Genomic DNA, 13041 nt, shown 5'->3' with positions numbered 1-13041 from the left:
CATCAACAGCAACAGCAACAAAAATAGCTCCTTCGATAGAAACTCTACTTACATACCTTACAACTTGGCCCCAGAACTTTCTGCAGTTGAATTCTCTCCTCCTGTTCATCAAGTGACCCTTGGTAGTCATAATAGGCAATATCTCCTAGGATGAGGGACTCTTGAGAAATTGGAAGGATCCCACACTTCATGGAGGATACCTATTTGATTGGGTCCATGTCAAGAGGACACATTTAGTTACTAATTACACTCTCCTAGGAACCTGATTCTTTAGTCAGCTCAGGAAGCACTGGCCTATTCACTGTGTTCACCATTCCAGCCCATCTCCCACTTCAGCTCGTCACTTCTTCCAGAGGGGGGACAAAAAAGGATTTAGGGGATACAAGTCAATTTAAATGTTGTGCCAAATATTATGAAAGAAACTTTGCTCCAAAGAACTCAGTACCCAATTATTAGCTGATTAGTTAAAAAGGCCAATGCTATCTCTCCAGGTGTTTCCTACAATGTCAGCATTTGGTCCAAAGGAACTTTTGCTTTCTGGGTATTCAGAGGATTAATATTTTGAATATAATTCTGAATGATTATGCAGTGTGAAAGCGTGCAGGTAGTAAAGCATCACATAAGGAAAACCATGGAAATTAAATACACTTCCCAGAGCCATTGCTGGGTTTAGTCTTCAGCGACTTACAGCTGCTGTTGCAAGAGTATGGATGTGGATCACACACTTAACATCAGGACGTGTGGAATAGATTGCAGCATGGGGACTGAAGCCTGTGTGGTCAATTTTCAAATTAGTACTTCCCTGATCAACCACTTCTCCTATTATATTGACTTTCACCTGGAAAAAAATCAGAGAGACATATTTAATTGGTATCAATTTATCAAAGACATGTATCAAAGTCTGCCTGTGGTCCACCAGCTAAACCAGGGGGTGGCAAACTTTTTTGTCAAAGACAAATAGTAAATATTTTAGACTTTGTGGGCCTCTGATGCAACTACTCAACTCTGCCACTTTATGGAAAACCAAAAAAAATGTAAAAAAAAAAAAAAAAAAAAAAAAGTGTGGCTTTGTTCCCATTAAACTTTATTTACAAAAAACAGGCAGTCTGCAACAAAACTCAGAATTTATAAGAAGTAGTTTCTAAAAAGCCAAATAACTTAAAACTCTTCACTAAAGGTCTGGACAAGGTCTGGCATTTACTAAACTGGCTGGAAAATGTCCATTTGCTAACACTGCAGCACCAAGAACCAATGTAGTTCCTGCCATTCTAGAAGCCAATGATACTGGCTATGAGCATCATCATGGAAAAATAAAATGCTACACAGTCAGCCCCTCTGCTCAGACCAACTGAATTTTGCTGAAATCTATCTATAAAATACACACAGACTTTGTGTGTGGGTTTTAAAAAAATTCCAGAGTGTACAGGGTGGAAAAAAATTCAAAAGATTCCCTTCAAAGCATGGATAGGTTCACTGATAAGACCAACTTATTTATTAGTCTCTTCAACTACCTTGTTTTTCTTGACCCCTAAAGCTTTTCTTAAAAAAAAATCAACATAACCTTCCAAACTCTTTCCTGTTCATTAGCAAATGTTTTCCCATCCATACCTTCTCTTGTTCTGTCCTGTACTAAAAACTAAAAGCTGTAAGAAAAGCACAAAGAAGGACAGAAAAAGTAACATAGAAATGAAAATTATACCAAATTGGAGGCTGTGGCTTCAGAAAAAGACAGGCCTCTAGGAATTATTATTATGTGGTCTTGCTCCTTACTTATTCTCACCTGAGAGAAAGAAAAAAAAAAAATAGGGAATTACTGTGAGGTGTTCTTATTTTGCAGTGTAAATACGACAGGGAATATATTTGCAGTGAATAACTGTAAGAGATCGGGGGTGGGGGGAGGATGACAGGAAGCAAGAAAGCAGAAATTAAAGGTGTGCAACAGGAAACTTTCCTTGAAAAGTTTTCTTCCCTCAACACTCAAGCACTTGCTAAAAATTTCTGACATTAGTTTCTCATTTACTGAACTTACCTGAAGTGTTATCCCGGGAGTTCTAAGGTTGCTTAGGGTCAGCTACATTCATGAGAAAATATTAACTGAATGTGGTCATGACTATAATTTCGATTTACAACATGGAAATTAAGGGAAAAGGGGCAAAGGAAAGAGAACAGAGTCTCTTCTTGGGAAGGAGCTGAAGTGGAGATGAAGGAGGAACTAAGGAGCGGCCGGGAGGGAAGAAGAGGTGTAAGGAAGACTGCACCTGAGCCACTTCCACCACCAGTTTCATAAGCCTCCAAATATTGTCTGGCTTTCCAATGTGACAACATGAAAACAGATAATGGAAAAAATCTACTTAAAAAATAAAGCCCAGGGAGGAAACTTCCCTGACCCCCTCTATTTTTCCTGCCCCAACCCAAGTGCTTTTTAGTGACACTCATGCTCAAACAGAATTAATATGGAGAGAGAAAATTCTGCCAGAAGAATTTGTTCTTGGATAGGTTCTACAGCTGGTTTGAACAAAAGGAACACCACAGACAGAAAGTGGAGAAGAAAGCGAGCTTAACTGTAGCCTCTCCCTTGGAGACAAGGTTTAAATCAGGAGTTGGCTGTAACCCAGCATGCTAGGTGCAGAAAATGAAGTCTGGCTGGACTTACGAGTTAAGGTGAGAGGAGTACAGCTGCCTTCTGGCTGGGATTTTTTAGAAAAGGAATCGAAAGCCAAGGAACTCACGGAGATGTATGTATTTGCCAGCTGTGCCCATCCAAACAAGTCCACGAGTCTGTACAGGCTGGCAAGCTTACAGCGGGTAAGCTTTTCTCCCTTCACGTATGAGGCTGTATCTGCCCCAGGAAGGTCACTGATAGGTGTGACCATGCCGAGACCTAAAAGGAAAAGTTGTGGAGAGAGATTCACGTCAAGTAACGCAGTACCTGGAAGCAGCCTGAGTCTGCGAGTGTCCCAGCCTTGTAAATAATGATGTGAAACTTCTCAGCCCACACAACGTTCCTTAGCTTATCTCCCTTCACACGAGTACCCGCAGAGCTAAAATGCGCATCAGCAATCTTCGCTATTTCACCTAGTACTGGACTTGTGAGGGAGGGACTTGGTAGGAAAATGGTCACATGATCCTAATGGCGAAAGTGTTATCAATACTGAGGTTACTGCTAATGTTATGATGAAAAGATCTCAACAGAAAGCTACTTTTCTAATAGCCCTTTTGACATTTATTAAAAAAAAATTTATTTAAGATAGAGAAGAATGCATTCAAACCGGTCTGCCTTTAGCCGTCACTAAGCAACAAAACCTAGTCTTGGGCTTTAGTGACCCAACCACTAACTTCAACTGTGACCATGTTCCACTTTCTCTCAGTCTTTGTTCTCCTTGACACCATTTACCACCTCTCCCCCTGGAATTCTTCTGCAGGCCTGTGTGACACGGCCTGGACCTCCCATTCCCCTTTCACCTGTTGCTTCCTTCTCCTCCAACCAGCTCTCCTCCCTTCTGCCCTCTGTGGCTCCATCCCAAAGCTCAGTCCCCCACTATGCTCCCCTCTCATTTTACTTTTCCCCAGGAAAACACTACAGACTCTTGAATTTTCACTGTCACTTCCGTGTGGAGGACGGACACCCTGAGCTTTATCTGTGACTAGGGCCTCCTGCCCACCCTCCAGCCTACTGCTTCTAACGGCCTGCAACCAACAACATACACATTAAAAAGGTCTAAAAGCGATTTTATCTCCCCGCTTTTTCTGACCTTCTCACTCCTCCTCAGTCTTCTGATGCGCTGGTACTACAATTCCCACAGTCTCACACAGGAAGTAACCTTCCCTGGGCCACCATACGTAATTCATCACCGTGTTCTGTCATCCTTTGCCTTCCAGGTTTCCTCATTTTCCATCCCTGAGTTCGCCTCACATGTAATGCTTTCAATAGGCCGCCTCATTTTGTCCTTGCCTGTAGCCCCTCTCTTTGTAAATCCATTCTTTATAAAGTCACCTTTTGCCTCACTACTCCCCTGCTCTAAGTTTTGCAAAAGCCCAACGTGAAGGCCTACAAGGTGCCAGGAGATTCACGTAAGGGCTGAAACTGGGCCTGCTGAAGACTGTAGGCACTAGGGAGGCCACAAGCCTGGGCTGAAGGGGCAGCTGACGCTCTGCGATCGGCTGCTACCATGTGAGAGTCGGAGGTCGGGGCGAACATTTCAACAGAAGTCTCAAGTCAACACTCGAATGTGAGAGCTTCTCAAATGTTCTGAACTAATTCAAAGAAAGAGTTTCAATATGTAAGCCATACATTCAAAACAGTCTAATTTCTAATAAAATTTCAGAGGCAGCTGTGAATGGATCTCTCACTCTCCCTGCCAATGTTAACTTCTACTTTCCACAACACAACATAAATTTTCCAGCCAAATTGGCTGATTTCTAGTCCCTGACCTCTGAACCACAGAGCACAAATCTCCTACTGCCAGGCCTTTGTATATTCCAGCCAGCAACCTTGGCAGCTCAGCTCCTCTTTCCTGCTATGGTATCTAGGACACTCAGGATAGCTCCTCTTATTATTCTGGTCTTCCCTGACCTGTCTTCCTCTTCCAATTTTCGAAATTTTCTCTTTAGACTCTTTTCTTTCCTGCTTATACCCTCCTGAATGATTAATCAACATACACAGCTATGAGTAATACTTCTTTATGTCCATCTCCCCAGCCACTCCCTTAAGCTCTATTTCCAACTGCGGCCATGTCTTGGCAGCTCTTGGCAACTTTGGCATGCCTAAAGTTGAAATTCCTCCATTTCCCAAGCCAAAGAGATCCCCAACTCTGGACATTCCTATTTTTGTCTAATAATACCACAAAATTTCCCAGTTAATTCTTCACACAGAAACCATAGAGGTCTTTCTACATCACCCTCCTGCTTAAAATGGCTTTTCAAAGTTAGAACAGAATCCAAACTTCCAACTCTGGCTGGGAAACCCTGAATAATTCAGCCTCTGCCTATGTTGCTGACCTCACTTTGCTCTACTTGTCCCCCCCAAACCCATGCTCTCCAGCCATAATCTTTTATTTTTATTCCTTGAAGAGACCACCAAATTCATTCTCATCTTATTTCCACCTGACATTTGTACTTATTCCTTCTACCTGGAATGTTTTCTCTCGATCTTGGTATGGTTTGTTCCTTCTTACAATTCAGATTTCAGTTTAAATGTCACCTTCTCAGAGAGATTCTCCCTCATCATCCAATCTAAAGTAGTTACCTAGTTCGTCCTATCAAATCACCATCTATTAATTATTTGCACAGCACTTCCTATTATCTGACCATTTTCTTTAGTCTCCACAAGCACAGGAAACTTTGCCCATCTCGTTTATCACTGTATGCCCTATCTCTAACAGGGTGCTTGGAACATAATAGATACTCAGTATTACAGAAAGAGCAAAACAAACTAGCTCAACCTTCGAATTTTTCTGTTCCTTCTGATAGAAGGTTTCTCCGAAGCTACAAGAGTGATTTTGGAACTCATAGTTCTTCTCCCACTCCATCCCCACAATACCACATCAAACCTGTCACTAAGTCTTCTCTACTCTTCCTTGGTGATGCCTTTCTCATTGATCTCTTCCTTTTTGTACCCACACTCCTGTTTTAGTTCAAACACTTACACATCACACTGGGACTCTTTCAAAAGTTTTTTTAAACAATATGTATGTGCCAACATGCTGGTCCACTGTGAGTTCTACAAACACACCCTAACCTTAGCATGTTTCCATCATCATGTCTCTTTTTATGCCATTCCTCTATTTGGAAAGTACTTGAATTCACTGACTACTACTTATAAATCTTTAACCAAAAAGAAACAAAGGAAGGAAGAAATGAAGGAAGAGAAGGAAAATGAAAGAGAAGAAAAAGACAATCCTTTGACTCTGACATGAAGCAGTCCCTGACAGTACCTTCTGGTACTCCATATCTGTTCTGGTATTGCAGTGAGCTCTGTACATATCTTGCTGAGATATAAAGTGCTTATAGTGTTCAGCTCACCAAACTGGTGCTCTCACCAAAGAGCTATTATTAAATGAGTAAAATGTTTTCATTCCTCTTTCATACCAAATTCTAACTACTCCATCTTCTAAAGCCTGGTTAGTTCAGGCCTCTCTTTTTCCATAGTTTTCTCAGTCCACTTCAGCCAACAATCAATTCCAACTCTGAGTTCATAGCCTTTTAAGAGGTCATTAGACAATTTCTTATGAACTGCTTTGTAAGTTTTTCTTCTATAGTTATCTTGCAGTTTTAATCATTTTTGCATTCATGGAATGTCTCCTCAACCAAAAATATACATTTATCTAGGACAGGGCCCTTGTCTTATAACTATTTTATAATCTTACAAAGTCTAGTAAATGCCTGGTTGATAAGAAAAGGTAAGAGATTTTAACACTTTGTTACTTTAAGTATTAGACGTTATAAACTTAAGGACTGAACCAGAGCAGAGTAGGCTGCCAGAGATGTACAGTGTTCAAAGTAGAGATAAGATCGTAATTTTTTCAACTTCCCAAAACTATTTGCAATGACATCGATGGAACTAGAGGGTGTTATGCTGAGCGAAATAAGCCAGAGAAAGACAATTATCATATGATCTCACTGATATGTGGAATTTAAGAAACAAGGCAGAGGATCATAGGGGAAGAGAGCAAAAAATGAAACAAGACAAAACCAGAGAGGGAGACAAACCATAAGAGACTCTTAAATCTTAGGAAACAAACTGAGTGTTGCTGGAGGGGCGGGGGGTAAGGGGATGGGGTAATTGGGTGATGGACATTAAGGAGGGCACTTGATGTAACGAGCACTGGGTATTATATAAGACCGATGAATCACTGACCTCTACCTCTGAAACCAATAATACATGTTAATTGAATTAAAATAAAAATTTTTAAAAAATTAATAAACTTTCCAAAACTGACGTACTGAGGGGAGGTGAAGTAAAGCCTGAAAAAGAATTGGCCATGATGTAATCTGCGATCTGCTGTAATGCCAGCAATCCAGTTGGGTTGTGGCCTTTCTTCATCTGTTCTTGAATAAGGCATTCCAGGTCTTCCCGAAAGGCCTGAAACACACAAAAATAACCACTAAGCACATACATCTCACTTGGAGCAGAACGATCCAAACATAACTTCCTCTATAATCAATCTTTTCCCCATCCCTCTTTTAAATAAGCTTTCATCTACACTACTTTAAAACAGATATGAAACACAAAATAATAAAGCACTGGAAGCAGCAGCAAGAAGCGCGCTTTCAGGGGAGGGAAAAATCATTAGGAATTCTTAATCTCAAAGAAAATGAGCTACTGTAACATCTCCAATAGACAGATACAGATGAAACAACCCTGTTAACAACATGGAACTAGAGGACCAAGTACAGACTGATGGGGAAAGAGAGCCATGCCTTGTCTAGCAGCCTCATTATCTAGGTCAGGCTAGAGTCCCTATTTGAATGGGGCAAGGCTCTGACTACAGACTGCCTCACAGCAGAAGTCTTCACTAAGACATACTAAGTATATCACAGCTTCCATTTTATGATTTCCATGGCAATCCCCTAGCTCCACAAACACTGAAAGCAAACTGATAAGCATGGAGAACTGATTACTCCCCTTCTGCAACACTGTGCTAAAGAAAGGACATTTTTTCCCCAACTTTGGGTACTATATGTTCCTGTTCTCAAATTCTGCTGTATCTTTTCTTTTGCAGGCATATGTACATGTGTCAGAAACAGTGTTTATATAAATAAGAGTTCTGAACATTAAGAGAAATTCTCTATTCTACTAACCCTTGAGTTGCTAATATGATTCATCATCTGAAACCTCTCAATCCTTCACATTACTTGAAATAGCTCATTTTTATTTCCATAACACCCAACCAGTACTTATTTTATTAAATTCATTATTTGTTCTCTTGCTCAAGCCTTTTTTCATTCATTTTAAACACGAAAGCTCTTGTGATATAAATTCTCTAAACCTTGCTCTTGGTTACATGTGAAGCAGAATGCCTGCCAGAAATTAAGTTCAATTTTTTCCACTTCACCTAAAAGGCAGAAGGCAGAAAACTGCCTTGGAATCACTACCTCCAAGAGGAGTACATACTAACCCCTTGGAGACCATTGGAATAATCTTCATCAGAGGGTGAATTTCCTTTGAGTCACCAACAGTAGCCTTCTTGTAAGGCTGGCAATAAGATCTCCTGGAGTCCCTGCTTAGATGTAGCCTTGCTTAGAGGATAGCTGCATAACTCAGAGGTTTTCAGAAAGGACTTCTTAAAAAAAAAAAAAAAAAAAAAAAGGCATAGGAACCCCATGGAGGAAAGGAGAAATGTGGTTTGAAGCTATGAGGTTGCAGATATTAAGACCAGTCCTGACCCAATGCTTGTGTTGCTTTCAGAACAACAGTTGAGAGGTATCTGTGATGTGAAGAGCTGAGTGCTAACTGCTGTAATCTTGGGAGCTCAACCATGGTGCACCATGGAATACCCTAACTGAGCTTAGCACAGGAAGAGGGAGGTCATCCTTCCCTAATGCACCATGGTGGCCTGTACAGGCATCTGGGTCAACAATGAACCTGCATCTTCTATTGGACAGAGTAAGAGTAGTTTTCAACACCAGGGAGGTCCAGTGGCCATGGGCTGTATACACTTTAGCATGACTCACATACGCACATGCAGACATATGTACACACCACATTTTGGATATAGAAGTCACTGACGAACCCTTTTGGACTATGTAAGCCACTGACGTTCTTGGGACAACTTAGAGGGGAGTAGAAATTCCAAGAGGAAGATGCTGTATTTTCTACTAATACAGCAGGTGGATGTTTGAGTGATTTAAAAAGTACTAGTGACCAGGGGCACCTGGATGGTGCAGTTAGGCATACGACTCTTGGTTTCGGCTCAGGTCGTGATCTTGGTGTTGTGAAATCAAGCTCCACGTTGGGCTCTGCGCTCAGCACAGAGTCTGCTTGAGATTCTCTCTCCCTCTCCCCCTCCCACTCGTTCTCTCTCTCAAATAAATAAATAAATCTTAAAAAAAAATTCTAGTGACCATATTTGAATTCTGAGTTCATGGAACAGTTTATACCAGTTAAACATGGTTTTTCTTTTACAAATTTGAGGCTTGTTAAATGTAAATCATCAGCACAATGATACAAATTCTAAACATCTAATTCCATTGACTGTACCTAGTTCATTTAAATATGATTTAAACCACAGAAACTATCCTATAAAATATCCTCTACAAAGACACATTACACTGATCAGAAGACTCCATTTCTAAGACTTAGTGAACATAAAATGGTTGTGAGCTTCATACAGATGAGTGACATGAGTATTTTACCATATTTAAGGCTGAAAGGAAAAGAATCTTCTATATATACTCATTTATCTTTATATAAACTATAGAAAACTTCTGGACATTGGCAATGGGCCAGTCGACTCTTCTGAAACTATCTTCCCTTCGAAACCAAATCCTGTTTAAACTTTCCTTCAGCTGAAAGCAGCTATAACCAATATTCTTTTATTCAGTAAAATAATAAATAATAATAATACCTACAATGTGTATCACTCATGATTTACATTGCAATAGCTCTGAGAAATGGGCATCATTTTACTGAGTACCCCACCTCACAATGTTCCAGGAAGAATTTAAGACAGATTCCATAGATTAAAATTATACAAAAACAAATATAGGTTAGAAAAATTAAGCTAAGGAAGAAATAAGCATAAGGAGATTAGTCAGAGCCAGGAAGGAGGTTAAGATACAAAGTACATGCTATAAAACTGTAGGCATTTGCTAGAGATTGGCCAAATTTTATCTAAACTCTCTAGCAGCCAACATGAATTAAGATAATCTGCTCAGTATGCTGATATACAATGGCTTTAAGATTAAAAACCAACCAGTTGTTCAAGAGAATCACAACTATTTTTGAATTGATGAGACACTTCTGCTGGGTGGGATGAGAAAGCTAAATGAGAAAGGTCGAAAAATTTGTCCAAGGCAGTAATTGTCCAAGGCAAAAACTCAGGTCAAATGCTATTTTCATTAGTGAAAAGTGCTTTTTCCACTTTCATACATCCCACAATATGGTGGGCACCATCCTAAAATTTGGGGATGATCCAGTGTCATAAGGGGAAATATATAAGCCCTCTAAAATCAATTAAGAGAAATATATGAATTTCCCCTATAAGGCTAGTGAATAGCTTCTACACAGTATAGGAAAATAATTTTCAAAGTAAATGAAATTTCCCCAGCCTTTTTATACAGTTGTAAGTGCTTCAACAGATAAGAATTCTTCTGTAACAAAAGATTTATTATTTTTTGTCATGAACATATTTATAACTCATTTTTAAGGTTTCAAATATTTTTGAAATATTATTCAGATAATTACCTAAGTCATAAGACATTATAAAAACTAATGATAAAAAGTTATCTCAGCTGGTTTTAAAAATGTATCTATAAACATATTATTAAGCTTTAAAATATTGTATTAAAAGAAAAATATACTTATCTTTATGGTGACAGTTAATCATATTTCTACTAAAATCCAATGTTAATATAATAATCCTTTATAGTTGATTCATTTGAATCTCACAACAAAGTCCTGAGATAGGCAATGATTTGAGCAAGGTTGCACAGCTAGGGTGCCTGGGTGGCTCAGCTGGTCAAGCAACTGCCTTTGGCTCGGGTCATGATCTTGGAGTCCTGGGATCGAGTACCACATCGGGCTCCCTGCTCAGCGGGGAGTCTGCTTCTCCCTCTGACCTTCCTCCCTCCCATGCTCTCTGTCTCTCATTCTCTCTCTTGCAAATAAATAAAATCTTTAAAAAAAAATTAAAAAAGAAAAAGGTTGCACAGCTAATATGTAAATGGAGTAAAGGTTGAAATCTGGAACTCTCAGCTGGGCACAGGATCTTTCCCTAATTTTATAGGAAATGCGTTGTATCACTGAAACCAAATACAACTAATAAGGCAGCAGGCACGTTGTGATCAGAAATACAGGGTAAACTTCCTAGGCTAGATTAGAGCATTATGTTGTAATGATGGAGCAAAAAATTTATATAGCAGCAGATGATGATGATCCACAAGTACCAAATACTTGCCCTCTTATAGCTGGGACTTCTCCCATCAAAGCAGAATGAAAAACTAATTTATACACAGGGCAGCAAGGTGGGCTTCTAAAATCAGATTAAACCAACAATTCCCTAGAGTGTCCACTAGAGGAGTCAGGCTAAAAGATCAAACAACATATATATAAAGCCACGGCATAAACCATGTCTTCTATCTCTCTCTGAAACAGAACAGAAGAGGTTGTGGGAGTTTTTACACCTTGAATGCATGAATACATGAACGTGAACAAGCCAGACTGCCATCAGGATGATAGATTCTTTGGAGACCTTCAAGAAAACCAAAATATAGTCTAAGGAATTGTGATTATATAATCTTCAAGTGTTGCCATAAAATGCTTTCACTCAGCAATACTGTATATAACTTATGCATATAATTTTCACAGAAATACTTGCCTGCTATGTACTAATCATTACATGGCTTGCTTTGATGTTATTTGTCACAACCCCACGAGGTTCATTTTACTAACAAGGAAACTGAAACTCAAGTTAAGTGAGTTTCCTATGTCACATAGCTAATATGTGGTGGTTAACCCAGATCCAAAGCAAGCACCATGTGCATATATGTACATATAAAAACATTCATATAAACAGATTAAAACTGGAAGTGATGAGAAAATGGGCTGACTCCTAACAGGTCAAGATGGTCTGGTACTCCAGGATCTCTCTAATCTGTCATAATATAACATTTTGGCTGTATCTACCGTTACTACCTTATGCTTTGGTTTAGCCTATGAGGTTTGCTCATCACTCTCTGATCACAACCTGTACTTTTCTATCCCTGCTCACTCTATTTCATCAAAGGGAAATGCTGGCTTCCTCTGTTCCTCTACCTAATCAGTTCTCAACCTTTATCTAACACTCATCTTAAATGCCACCTTCTTCTTGAAGTCTCTCCTTTAATCACCCAATTAGATCTGATCTCCAATTTCTTCTCTTTCCACCCTCCTCTAAATTCTTTTAACATTTACCTTTACTACACTTAGGGTACCTGTCATAAGATTGTGATTTACTTTTCCTACTCTACTACACCATGATATTGGATGGTTGGGACTGTGACTTTCACATTGCTAGAGTCTCCCTGAGTGTCTAGTTCAATGCTCAATTAATAAAATAGTAAATTAGAGTTTTTCTTTTTCCTTTTTTTTTTTTTTAAAGATTTTATTATTTGAGAGAGGGAGAGAGAGAAAGTGAATGAGCAGGGGGAGTCGCAGAAGGAGAGGGAGAAGGAGACTCCCCACTGAGCAGGGAGCCCGATGCGGGACTTAATCCCAGGACCCTGGGATCATGACCTGAGCCAAAGGCAGAAGCTTAACCGACTGAACCACCCAGGCAACTTGTTTGTCTTCTTCTTTTCCTAGAATATAAGGAAAGTAAAGAACCTGATCTCAGTCTTGATTGAGTTAATGATAGCAAAATCCATTTCAAAGGTTTTTAGCACTGGAATTTGAAGCTCTAGAAAACCATCTTAAAAGTCTGTTACTTGAAGGAGAAATTCTTCCTGTGTAATTAGGTATGTACATCATCTAATGGGAGAAATGCATCTTTTTTTTTTAATAAGAAATGAATCTTCACTAAATGTTATAGATTTTTGAAAAGTCACTTAATTCTTCAACTCAAACAACAAAATCCTACTTGAAAACTTGGGTTTGTGCCCAGAGCATTATAGTTTGGACAGCTCTCTCATTAGACACATGTCCAAAAAAGTATGGTAAAAAAAAAAAAATCACTAGATGAAAAACAAAATGTTTAAGTTAAAAGAGGGTACCTTAAAAGCCTTATCTGAATCTTATACCCTTTTATTTTATACATCATCCGTCAATACTGAGGGAGTGATCCTATAAACTCTGAATTCATAAGGTCTGAATAAAAATAAACATGATTATAAAAACATGACAGA

At 39.2% G+C, this 13041-nt stretch overlaps 1 protein-coding gene across 5 annotated transcripts in view; it reads right to left on the bottom strand.

Annotated features, from left to right (window-relative positions):
- ADD3 (adducin 3) overlaps positions 1 to 13041 on the bottom strand; it is a 124200-nt gene that overhangs the window by 11238 nt on the left and 99921 nt on the right. For all 5 annotated transcript variants that reach the window (XM_021700196.1, XM_021700197.1, XM_044916143.1 and 2 more), the window contains 5 exons: positions 6943 to 7081; positions 2730 to 2881; positions 1700 to 1780; positions 689 to 838; positions 57 to 200 (listed from right to left, as the gene is read on the bottom strand). In XM_021700196.1, the coding sequence (XP_021555871.1) occupies positions 57 to 200; positions 689 to 838; positions 1700 to 1780; positions 2730 to 2881; positions 6943 to 7081 (666 nt within the window). The remainder of the gene's footprint in view (positions 1 to 56; positions 201 to 688; positions 839 to 1699; positions 1781 to 2729; positions 2882 to 6942; positions 7082 to 13041) is intronic.

The sequence above is a fragment of the Neomonachus schauinslandi genome, chromosome 6, assembly GCF_002201575.2.
Source record: "Neomonachus schauinslandi chromosome 6, ASM220157v2, whole genome shotgun sequence".
NCBI lineage: Eukaryota > Metazoa > Chordata > Mammalia > Carnivora > Phocidae > Neomonachus > Neomonachus schauinslandi.
Note: the sequence above shows the minus strand (reverse complement) of the source record. Positions and strands in the feature narration are given on the sequence as shown.